The sequence below is a fragment of the Pygoscelis adeliae genome, unplaced genomic scaffold, assembly GCF_000699105.1.
Source record: "Pygoscelis adeliae isolate BGI_AS28 unplaced genomic scaffold, ASM69910v1 Scaffold157, whole genome shotgun sequence".
NCBI classification, from domain to species: Eukaryota; Metazoa; Chordata; class Aves; order Sphenisciformes; family Spheniscidae; genus Pygoscelis; species Pygoscelis adeliae.
This window is the reverse complement of record NW_008825107.1, coordinates 1,029,573-1,042,283: the sequence shown is the minus strand read 5'-3', so window position 1 is coordinate 1,042,283 and position 12,711 is coordinate 1,029,573. Positions and strand designations below refer to the sequence as shown.

Here is a 12,711-nt window from a genome sequence, read left to right as displayed (position 1 = left end):
TTCAGTAGATCTAACCTGTCAGCTAATTTGCAAGGGAGCTATTCAGCCACTCAGGTAATAATGGGGTTGCAGAAATGCCTGCAGATAAACCTACAACATGGGAAATAAGAAGTGTGGCCAGTATGTTATGAACTGTCACAAAAGGCTGGAATACTTGTGCTTAAGACTGATAGATCAGATGGCCATTTCATCATCTTTCGTAACTCCCTACAACATATGCAGCTTATTTGTCAGCCAGCTGACTTCTCTGCTAGGCAATAGTTTGAATAAAAAATTGCCTCAAGGAAAGATACAGATATGTGGAAGTTGATATGAACTAAAAGCAGCCAGGGACCAGCTTTAAGGCTCAGAAATTCTTAATTAATTCAGTTGTTTCTTTTTTAGTAAAGATTCTGATGGTTTGTGGGCAGGAGACGGGCACAAGAGTATCCATTTAACCAAAGTAATACTTAGAGCACTGTTTGTGCCTTTGGGTGACAACCATGGATTATGAAACATTTTATTATGGTAGGGTTTTTTTGGTTGTTTTTTTTTTTTTTTTTTTTTTTTTTTGTCCATCCCATCCCCCACCACAGGCTAATTCTTATGTTCCTCACTTGATCATGGAGGTAACATTCGAAATAGAAGAAAGAACTAAATGAGGGCAAATATGTCAGAATGATCACAGGAGATACAGGCGAAGATAAAAGAGGTATTAAAAAGCCAAGAGCCTTTCCGAAATTAAAACACACTGATGCACATGGGTGGATGAAACCCCTTGGTTTTATACTGCTGTTGAAAATTTTCTTCTCTGACTGTTTAGTTTTCTTCTCTCTTACTGTTTAACCCCACCCTCAAACTTTACAAAGCTTTGTGAATGTGTTCAGTTCTCCATCACAAATATTTTTTTTGTTTTGTAGGATTATTTCCCATGAATTTCAAAATTAGGTTGGAATAATCACAAAATATTATTATAAATCCAGTTCAATACTTTACATTATGTAGAATTGTAGAATATCACTGCCATTTCAGTCAAGATTTTCCCTTGTCCACTTTTGCAGTAACAACTGAAAATACATAAAATGTGATTTGTTTTTTTTATTTATTTTATTTTATTCATCTGTGTGATAGTATAGTGGGAAACTAAATGACCCATAAAATCAAACTAGCTTTATTACAAGTGGATGCTCGAGATGATGAAGAGATTAAGATCAACAACATGGAGATTTATTATTTCAGGTCAAATTGGCTGCCCCCAAAATAAAAAATTTAAGGCACTGTGATCTAATTTGCTCACTTATGTTCAGGTAAGTCTTCACTCCTTATCACTACAAAAATGCCACTTAAATGATGCTTAAAACCTCTGTGGAAACAGCTTATGTATAACCTACAAAGAGAAATCCTAACTAGCACTGCTAACATGAAGAAAGGAAAACAGTAGCAATTTATATTAGATATTCTGTATAACAGAATTACTTTCATTTGTATGTATTAGTTTATTGTTGAATGTAATTCAAAATGAGTGAACGCACATTACACATTGTACTTAGTGATGGGCAAGACTGCGAATGTAGTTAACAGAGAAGAAGCATAATACTGAAACGTTCGCAGAGCAGCCACTTCCAAATAAGTCTGTTATTTTCAAGGCAGGATTCATGTTTTTTGAACAAATGTGTATATTTCATTAACAGTAAAAATGAGGAGAACAGTCAACTAAGACAAAATTAATCTGGGCTCTAACAAAAGTAGGCCTGTTACAGCCCATTACGGCCAAAAAGGAGAAAAACTGCTCACCAGATTCTTAGAAAGAAAGAAACACTTTCCCAGTAAGTGCTTCCAAGTGATTGTGTTGCCCATTACTAAACATGTTCCACCGACCATTAGTTCAGATTCCAAAGCCACAACACTTCACTCAGTGAGAACAGTGATAGCACAGCCCAACACAGCCTGTTAGTGTGCAGCAAAGAAGGTAAGATCTACGGAAAGTTTTATTAGGTGAAGGCTGAGGAGAGCACAGTAACATCTTCTAATGCGATTACTGAAAAAACCTTTAGGCCTGGAAATATTTACTGAAACAGCAAGTTGAAAGCCAAACGTAGAAGCCTTGTTAAGATTGCCTAACATGCAGGAGGAAAAAAAAGTTGTATTTATTTTACATTCTTTCAGTCAGTGTACTTGTTTCTTTACCTTTTGAGGAATGGTATCATCAGATGTCTCAGGAAGTCTACTTGAGAAGTCAGACTGAAAACAGGGCATCAATTATGTAAGCATCAGAGAAAGAACACTTTTGAGAAGAATGTATGATGGCATGTTCTCCACTTCGTGTGAATTAGACTGTCACTACAGCTGCTGTGTGTCAGATTGCAAGCAGCCAAATATACCTAATGGATTAAAACTCGTTGAATGCTATTTTTTGTTTGCTTGTTTTAAGTACTTTGACACTCATGCTTAATTTGAGGAAAAAAAATCCTGCATGCATACACACATGCCTAAAAAGACACAATAAAGACTGTTCCATTTCTTAAAAACAGTGTTCCAAAATTAAGAGGAACTAACTGCCAAGCTTTCAAAGGCCACACGCATTTCTGCTACACAGCCCACATTCATATTCGCAGACGGATGAAAGTACATTTCACAAAGGCACCCAAAACCAAGGCCTGTAGCTGGTTTGTTTTTTTCTTTTTTTTTTTTTTTTTTCAGATCACTGTTTACCTTATCATCTAGCATAAGGCTGAGAACTCAGACTGAAACCTCCCATAGTGATGGTACTTCTCAGCCTCTAGAGACTTGTGAAGATGCCTCTGCTGTTCATTGGCATGATCACCTACCTGATGCAAGCACACCTCATCTTACGTTGCAATTGCTAATCTTCGAGTTCACTTAGTTTTGAGCCAAGTGATTCAGTCCCTTCCCTAAATATACTATGAGGAACAACTGGACCTTACCAACCATTTATGACATACAGACAGAATACTGGGTAATACCAACAGAGAAAAACACGTTTCTTAAGAAAAACTTATAAAAAAATATGGGTTTTACAACAGGGCATAAAATCACTCATCGCAAAATCTTGAATACTTACCAGCAAGTTTGTTTCTTGCTCAGCTTCAGGCATGTATGGATACTGAATATAAAACATGTCATTTCGCACCATCTTCTTCCTCATTCTGCAGGGACCCTCAGTCATCTCCAACATCCACTTGTCAAGATGAGAGCCAATGGGAGGACCCCACAAACCTCGCTCTCGTAGTAACTCGTATTCAATTTGAGACCACTCTTCTGTCACGTATTTTAATGCATTCTGCTGACGCTGAATACAAAGACATTTGTATATGCATCAGGAGTGATGCTTTTAAGCCTGTCTCTGATGTGAGCAGAGACATTTTCACTGCATTACAGAAAAACGTGTAATAATGCATAATTCTAGCAGCATTTTCTAGTACGCCTTAATGAGATTTCTGGTGTCAGTTAACATAAAAGCAGGGTTCATATTAGATTCTTCTCAACAAGAAAAGGAAAAAAAAAGAAGGTAAAAGCTCTGCTTTTGATTTGTATCGTTAATTGAATGTATTTCTAAATGGCAAATATGAAAGAAATGTAACACTAATCCACTGACTTTGAAAAGGATTTTAAGAATGAAAACAAAAATTGCTTTGGAGGCCTTCCCTGCTTAGTATTTACACTGGAGAGAGAAGTTAAATGAAGCAAAGTTTGGTGGTTGGTTTTTTTTAACTAATCGCTTTCAATGACTTGTTTGTCTCGGAAGCTGATTTCTTAAGAGATATAGCACGCAGCTCAGCAACTAGTTTGAACCAAAGGTCTTTGGGGATGTTTGGAAGAAACAGCAGGGTGCAATGATTTCATTCTGGAAGGCACAGAATAGCCACTTTCTATCACTGCATCATTTGGGAAAGGTACCATAAAATTTTGTGTTACTATCTATGTAGGTAGTGTTTTTTGTCAATGCTTCTCCGCATCTCCTCTCAAGTTTTTGTACAATGTTTCAGAAAGACAGCATATTCTAGCATATTTCCAATCTCTCTTTTTTCTTTTTTTTTTTTTTAACACTTCTAAGGAAAGACTACTTAAGCTTCTTGAAAATAATTAAGATTTAACTTATGTACTATTGCTACAAGAGTTTTCATCTACAACCAGATCAAAATGAGTTTATTTGATTGCATTTAAAAATACCTTTGAAAGAACAACTGTATCTAAACATTCAAGCATTTCACCAATGACAACCTAGTATTTTACAACCTCCATACTGAGAAACAGGATTGGTATAACCTAACAGGTCAAAATATCAGTGTCAGCTAATTAATCCTCTGAACCATACCTCCTGATATTCCTTATACTGCATATCAACCAGGTCCCGAACCACTGCAATGTGAGTAAACATCCACTGGGAAATTTCCTAATACAAAGGTAAGACGACAGATGACATTTTATAAAAGCAGGTTTTGTCTGAATGAAAAGCCTATGAATACATCACCTTTCTAAACTTGCTCACAAAGGATAGTTTCTTAAAAAAAAAAAGAAAAAAAGACTTAAATGATGAATTTCAAACTACTGCATGCAACAGTATTTAAGGTTTTGTTTTGTCTGGTGTTTTCTTCTTTTGTTTTTTTACAAAGGCAGTAAATTCATGTATAGGAATATCCTTTAAAAGAAACTGGTAAACATTTGGAAAATATTCCAAACACATGACAGAACATTCCCAAACAGCTAAAGATTAGCAGTGACAAATATTACTACTTTTCTTTATTTCCTTTTAAGTAATAGTTTGTGGATGCTGCCTAGTTTGTTGGAAATCCTCAAGACACCCAGCATTCCTCACTCTGTATTGCAATATACCTGTTTTCACTTATTGCTCCCTCTACTGATACAGCCAGCAACGGTTCCTGTCAGCTCAGTCTGTGAATTTCTTCCTTTTCATTTTAATTTTAATGTGTATGTCTGCTTACCAGGAAAAGGACTGAGAGCACTGAGAATTCCTTATTTTATCAAAGCCACTGAATAATTTTCAGATCAGTAAGAGAACTGGCAACGTATTTTTCTTCACAGGACACAAATAACTCCTGACTAAGTCAAAAGGAGTTATACATTTCCTTGTGGCAGGAATACACCTGCCCCCTCTGACATCTTCCCACTGTTTCAAGTGCTAAATACAATAAGAACTCAATCCTCCAAAACTTTCAAACCCCTCTCTTTCCTTTGTTTTCAATGCCTCAAATACTTTATACTAACTCCTCGCAATGCCCCACCAGGTACTGTCCTACTGAGAGCACCACTGCTGTGCTACTCTGGTCTAACTTTTTTTTTTTTTTTTTTTTTGAAGCAAGCAGATTTGTAAAGCACATGTCCAGTTCTACCATCACATATTACTTTGCTGATCTCTTCTCTGTAGTACAATAAAAACAGTGCAAAGCAGCATTGGTTTAGTCATGATACATACACATTCATATAAGGATTTTCCTAAACCACATAATCTTGGGGGCAGGATGGAAAAAAGGACAAGCGTCTATTTCTCAGCTTCCATTTTAGAGCAGTATTGCAAACTGAATTTAAACCCAGACTAGCAAAGCAATAACAGAAGCAGCTGAGCAGTCTCACCAACAACGAAGAGTTTAACTCTTGGCTTAATGTTACAGATATGCAGACACACCTACTAGATTAGGACATGCAGAAGCAAGATGCCCAGTCTCAATATTCAAAAAAGGGAAAACCAAGCACCAGATACCACTTCACACTCCACAGGGTTCCTTACATCGGGATGCGTACCACGAACCCTGAACATCCATTGCTGGATTTTAGATTCATGTTATTAATTGACAGAAATTACCTGTGTAGAGAGGTTGTGTTTATTGAGCCCACTCTCCTTGCGGTTTCTTCTGGAACCAGTTAGTTTAGAGAGGCCGAACCCACTGCTAACTCGTGAAAGTTTGGACTGTGTGGTTGGAACCAAAGCCTCCCCTCTACTGATGCATTTCTTCTCATGAGCTGAAAAACAGAGAAAGTGTTGGGAACATTTTTTATTCCTCCCCCCATTATAGTTGTTTTTTAAACAGAATAACCCTTTCTGCTGCTTTAAAAAGGTGGGTATTTTGGGGATTAGGGGTTTTTTTTGTGTGGTTTTTTTGTTCATTTGGGGTTTTTTGTCGTTATTTGTTTGTTTTAAGAGTGCCTAGTAGAACTCACATTCATGTCAAACATTTGTGACTTGTATGAGGAAAGATCCCCAGGTGAAATCTAGGAATTGCTTGCATTTTGAAATAAAGCATGACAAACAGATTTGTTACTCCTTTTAACGATTATCAAAATCGGGGTCCATAAGCTATGAATTCTGTCCTCATCTGAAGAGCTGAAAACCAGCTATGTGTGAACAAAATCATCACCTAGCCTCCCTCTACCCCCACCAACTTTAATTTTGCTGATTTACATCCCTTAAAGAACAAGTGGGCATTCCAAGTGGGCGTTCCAAAGAAGGAAGACAGCACCTGGAGAAATATTTTTTTCTCAAAACAGTTACAAAGATAACAGAATTTATATAATTTATGTTATAAACAGTAGATACTAGCAAAAAAAACGCAGCTGAGCACCGTATCTCTACCCAAAAAGGAGCTACAACATGACCCCGCTAACCAATCTGGCAGCAAAAGTACGCTGTATTGAGCGGAGAAGCTAGGTGGGCCTACTGCACCTTTTTGTGCACATACAACCATCCCAGTTGATAGTCACCTCCGCAAGACTGGTGTGCTTACTTTAAAACTGAAGTTAAAAACATCACAGCTTAGTTCAACTCTCTCAACAGTTTAACGTTCTCCTGATATTCAGCTAATGGATCGTACTGTGTATCAGTTACCTTTGATTTAGAAAGTACATGCTCCTTAGTGTGTCTTTAATTCACTCCACCTCTGAGCTTTCTTTTTCTTCTTTTAAAACCACTACTACTTTCTTATAGCAATAATTTCTCCAAAGAACCTTCACTCTACTCAAAACATTTCTGCATATATACTGACTATCGGTGAGATACTGGAAACTTGAACAAACATCAGCCAGGGACAAAGCACGTGTAGAAATACAGAGACCGCAAAAACAAGTATTCCAAGTCTCCAAAAATGCTTTCTGTACCTCCAGGTTAACCTCAATTACTGTAGAGCCGTGTAATCATCAAAGGAGGCATGTCTATGGAATTTTATTATCTGCTGCCTAAACTCTTGCTAATTCAGCCCAGGAACAGTTGGCCTTCTTTATTACACGGGTGCAGAGCTAACTTGTGCTTAACTTACTGTCGACCAGGATTCCCAGGTGGAAATTTTTTCCTGCAAAGCTGCTTCCGCTGCTGAACAGATTTCCCAGCCAAGAAGGAGAAGTCATAGTATCACTGTTGCTAGAGAAGGACTGCTCAGTCACACATTTCCAATCGTATCACCAGACCAAGTTTGCAGGCTGCACCTAGCCGTGCTCAAGAGGGGTCCCCCTCCCTGCCTGGCACATCCAATCCTGAGAATGGTGAAACAGGTCACCCCAGTCCAACTGTTCATGGGAAGGAGCTAAATGATTTCATCACTGTAATCCACAATACGCTATTTGGTGCACGCTGACTCACAAACACAGGACATTGTTGAGACCACCAATAGTATTGAATAAAGGCCCTGTGTGCAGTGGACTGTAAGTATATCCTACACACGGTACAGTTTCTGAATGAGAGATGTTAAACAGGGACAGTTTAGAGTACCGACCACCACACAAAAGCTAAGCCCATATTAAGACATCCAGTGCATATAGTTCACTTCAGGGAAATCTACCATTCAGGACAGATAAATCCTCAGTCACACTTACCCAAATGATTTTGCCAACACTTTAAACTCGCTTCCTCAATAAAAGGTCTTGCAACAGTTATATCCACTTGGCCACGATCATTGACAGGTAGCGTCACTTTGAAAACTTCTTCTAAAACCTGTTTTTTACTATGGATCAGCTCTGTCCACACTCTGTTTATGGCTTTTAAAAGAAGCTGGCGACCTGCATAGGTACAAGATCACAAACAGCAAGCTCTCTACAGTGCTTACAGAATTGGTATTTTTACAATTGCGAACTGAATAATTTCTGCAATTATACTCTAGTTTCTTGCCCTCTTGCATGACTTGTGAAATGCCTTTGGTCAGACTTTTTTTGCCATTTATACGCTATCAGAAAGTATCTAACAGTTAATTTTGGCAATTTTTTCTCTGTGAATCTGAAACACCAGCTCTGATTAGTTGTGATTCTTCTCCTACATTCATCTATTAACGAGATTAAAAAAAAAATCTTATAGAAGTATGTCTATATACACATATATAATTCCATACATACATTATGCTTTAGTATTTTTACATATGACTGTGTGCGTAAGTACACACCTGCATAAATAATAAATATATATGTAAGGAAAAAAAAAAAATCACTGAATCCTTTCTTCCACAGCTAGTTAATAAATTTCCTTTGAGTGGAAGATCCTGAGGATGCCACTGAATAATAATTTTATAGCTTATGCCAATTATTTCTTACCTATGCTCATGTAAGATCCAGCTGATACAAAACCATCATGCACACTTAAAATGACCCATTTCTATTGCATTCAACTCAGTGCATATAAAGCAGTATTTCTAATTCTGGTGTGTGTCCAGAAAACAATGAAGAGCTCTTGCTATTTTAACAGAACAGTAACTTATCCTGGATATGTCTGTCTTGGTATTTTGAAGTGTTCTTTCATCTATTTTTTTTATATATTTTATACACGCGCCCCCCCAGCCCTAAGAGTAACTGGGTAAAAGATTAGTAATGACAATACAGAAATGGTATTAGCAGACATCTGTGGCTTTGTCACTCTCAGATTACCTTCGCTGACATCTTGATTGTAGACTCCATCTGGTTCTATATCAGAGGGGATCATGATGTGCCAAGTTGTCATCCTGGCTTCTGCTTCCAATCCAAACCCATCAACGTTGCTACAAATACACAATGAATTAACAACAACCAGAAAAAAAAAATACAAGCTAAAGCATTTGATTCCCCATGACAGTATCACAAAGATTAATACATGCTACTACAGCAACGTATCTTCACTTCTGTCCACTTGAGTTCTGATAATCTGTGGTCACAAGCTGAACTGAAGATTTATGAAAAATGACACGCCATGGACACTGATGTTGCTGGAGGAAGACGTTAATATTTGAACAAACACAAAACAGCCAAGGCCACAAATGGAGAACATTTGGGAAGCATCAGCAGCAGAAACCCTAGTGTCTTTGGATGAAACACAAGTTGTGCATCTTTTTGGAAAGAAAAAATGAAAATGCCAGGCAGGCATTTGCAGCGATGCAGAAAAGTGGGTGTCTACAGCATTTGTCATGGGCATCTGATTTAAAACCTGACTGGACTTACTCAATACTATACATCCAAGTACTAAGATACAGAATTTATACGAAATGATTCAATAGATAGTAAATCTAGTGACAGATCTCTTTGACTATTAATTACTTGGCACCAGTGTTTCTTTCTACCTTGAAACATTTCAAATTATCAAAGCATAACAACAAAATGGTTAGATAAGCACTTGTGTCAGTATTTTAAAATACCTCTGTAAAAGGAGGTAAGAATGTTCTCTATACCTGGGCTCTTCAAACCTAATTTTGTTTCAAAATAAATCACTTAAGCTTGCTTGCATTTCACTGGCTGGAAAGTTATAAACAGTTATCCAGAATTTGCTGACTTATTCGCAAGGTGAGTGTCATTGCTGAGAGAGAACAGGTGATTTTAATACTTCACAGCCCTGGTTCTGGAATGAACTTCCATCTGAGATATTTACCTTCCCACGTGCAGATTAATCAAGCAGTGAGCTAGACAACTGATGAACTCTTGATCGTGATTTCCAGGTCCCAAAATTAAGTTTCTGTTCACAGTAAGGACCCTTAGGGAATCAAGGAGAGCCACTTGCTGAGGAACAGTTTTGTGCGCCCTTGAGAACTGATACAAGATGGTCCTGTTCAGGCAGTGATAAATAGCATCCAGCGATAGTCCCTGAGATCTTCTTTTTGACTGATGTGAAGTAAAAAGACATGATCAGATAGTAGCAGAAAATCAATTTAGTGGCAGATAATCTTCCCCTGAATTGACCCATGCTCATTTATCAAAATCGGTGTTTTACTAAAAGCATGAATTCCATGAATTTCAAGGACCAAAATGACATTAATACATATGATACACTTATAATTTTAACATCTATAAAGATGCTGCTGATTTCTAACAGCAAAAGTCTTCTACCAATCTCCAATAAAAGTGCACGAGGAAGCTTCCCAAAAATGTCAAGGTAAATTTAGGAAGCTTCCCAAAATTCATGTGAGAAATTCTGTTGTTTATTTTGGGGGATTTCTAAAAAATAATGTCATCTGAAAGCGGTTTTTACTCAACTGCCCCATATTAAAGCACTCCACACTGATTAGATGTGCTAGGGAAGCTCAGTAAAAAGAGAGAAAGCCTGGGGAAGAAAAGTGTACTTCTATGCTGACCTGACATGCATCACTAGTAGATTGCTTAGTGATATCACTCCATGGATTTTAATGTAACCTGCAAAAATGTTTTCACAAGCAGGCTAATGGAAGAACATCGTTACCTGTGCAATGAGCTGGATTATGAAGTCCACAAGAAGTTTGGATTCTTTGTTGAACATGCCCTGCCAAAGCTTATCTACCACACGCTGTGTAAAATAAAACACATTGTTCACCAGCACTTGGTAGCTTCCTCCACTCGTTATAGGCAGAGAGGCATCTTCACCTAGGTAACAAAAAACCCCAAAGTTTTCTTCATTTATCAAAAAACCACATCTGCATAAATACATTCACATTAGTCTGTGCTTTCTAGGCTTCTGTAAAATAGAAAAAGACTCAGTCAAATAAAAAGCTAAAACCTTGAGGCTTCCCTACAATGAACTTTGATGGTAAGTGAACGTCTGAAATCGACAGTGACAAAGGCCAAAACAGGGGGGGGCTGGGGAGGGAAGAGTCCAGAAGAAATGGTACTCCTGTGATCCTGAGGCATCATATTTGTGTATGGTCCTCCTTTTCAACTGGAGCTGCATGTGTGCAGAACGACTTGTAGCTTTTTTAAATTATACTTTTGGTTTTTCAAAAAGAAAATAACCTTTTTAAACACCTTGAGATGATAAGTGATATCAGCTGGCATCACTTCACCCTCACTGTGCTTCATTCAATAAAACTGAGAGTCAATGGGCATCAGTTGCATATGTTTGCATGTATGTAAATGTCAGTCCAGGTATACTAAGAGAAGCTTGAAAAGTGCAAGTGTTTCCATTAAAAAAGAAAGAAAAAACACATCAGTGGTGTTGATTTTGCTGGAAGTTCACCTACATTTATTCACTTGCTGCCCCATCTGCACATAAAGCAACTGATAGCATCGCACCTGGAGGAAGCTGGCAAAACCTTGAAGAAGGAATGCCTGGGGAAACCAAATTCCTGCTCCTGGGCTGCACATAAGTACTTGTAAGGGCAGGCAGCTGTTCTAAGAACCTGACCCAAATCTTCATGTAACACGATTCTGGATTTATTTTATTAAAGCACTGCACCCAGAGAAAGACAAATCATTGCTGTGGCAAGAAAGAGGGAGCCTTCCAAGCACATTTGAACAGAAACGCATGGTGCCTCATGACATCTAGGATGGAGACAGAGCAGACCAAGAGCTCCTGGGAAGTCCAGCAGGCCACCATGAAATCCGATTGGGCACCTGAGCAGCGATATTCCTACAGGCCACTTCACGATCATCTAAACCCATGCTCTGGTGGGACAGCCCACCGTACTGACATCCAAGTTACAAGCTTCTAATTCTCTTCCTGTCCATTTATTAACTGTATCAATGGAGTGTTAATCCCAGAGGCTTTTTCTGGGGTGCTCCATTCATAATAAATCTACAGTAGGAGGAAACGGAAACAAAGCTAACTTTTAAAAACCAAAGTCCCACCCATGATAAATTGACAAAAGCTCCAGATCCTCTACCAAGGCAAGAAGGACAAGAGAGATGATGCAACATCCAGTTTCATTCAGTTCTTTTTGATATGATTGCGATTTTTCTGGCTTACATATCCAAAAGATTCATCCCATATTTTTTTTTTTTAATAACCTTTTTTTACAGCTTTGGCACAATTGAGATAATGAGGGAACATGCAAGCACAGCAACACCATTTACACATCAAAGGAAAGGAAAGGGCAGGAAAAAAAGAATATGAAGACAATCAAGTTGTAACAAAAGAGGACACTAATAAAGAAAAAGTTAAATCATCAAAACCTTTTGCTCAAATCAACAGATTGATAATTAAACTTTGCTATATTACCCAATAAAACATCAGCTGCAAGTAAGTGGTCCATCACTCCATCCAAAACGTATGTCTGAAACTCCTTCTGCTGTGTTCGTGTTGATCTTTCCGGGGAAGCCTGATAAAAGTAATGAATAACTCTGAGTGAGCAAAAAGAGGAGGGGGGGGGGGGGGGGGTTCTAGGTGAATTTCTCTTTTCTCAGCTCTTGTGATCTATCTTTTTTTTCCTCTTAACATTCTGTCTCGAGTAAAAAGTCTTGGCTTTATCTAAAAATTTAAGAATGCACATCAAGCATATATTGGCTCTATGCAGTCTTACAGAGTAGGCATTATGCCTATTTAAATCCAGTAAATTTATCTTCTGC

At 38.0% G+C, this 12,711-nt stretch overlaps 1 protein-coding gene across 1 annotated transcript in view; it reads right to left on the bottom strand.

Moving 5' to 3' along the window:
* WDFY3 (WD repeat and FYVE domain containing 3) overlaps nt 1-12,711 on the bottom strand; it is a 157,532-nt gene that overhangs the window by 25,258 nt on the left and 119,563 nt on the right. The window contains exons 35-43 of the mRNA XM_009327491.1: nt 12,365-12,464; nt 10,634-10,794; nt 9,830-10,059; nt 8,860-8,969; nt 7,822-8,004; nt 5,822-5,979; nt 4,316-4,393; nt 3,062-3,289; nt 2,167-2,220 (exon numbers count right to left, since the gene is read on the bottom strand). Coding sequence (XP_009325766.1) covers nt 2,167-2,220; nt 3,062-3,289; nt 4,316-4,393; nt 5,822-5,979; nt 7,822-8,004; nt 8,860-8,969; nt 9,830-10,059; nt 10,634-10,794; nt 12,365-12,464 — 1,302 coding nt within the window. The remainder of the gene's footprint in view (nt 1-2,166; nt 2,221-3,061; nt 3,290-4,315; nt 4,394-5,821; nt 5,980-7,821; nt 8,005-8,859; nt 8,970-9,829; nt 10,060-10,633; nt 10,795-12,364; nt 12,465-12,711) is intronic.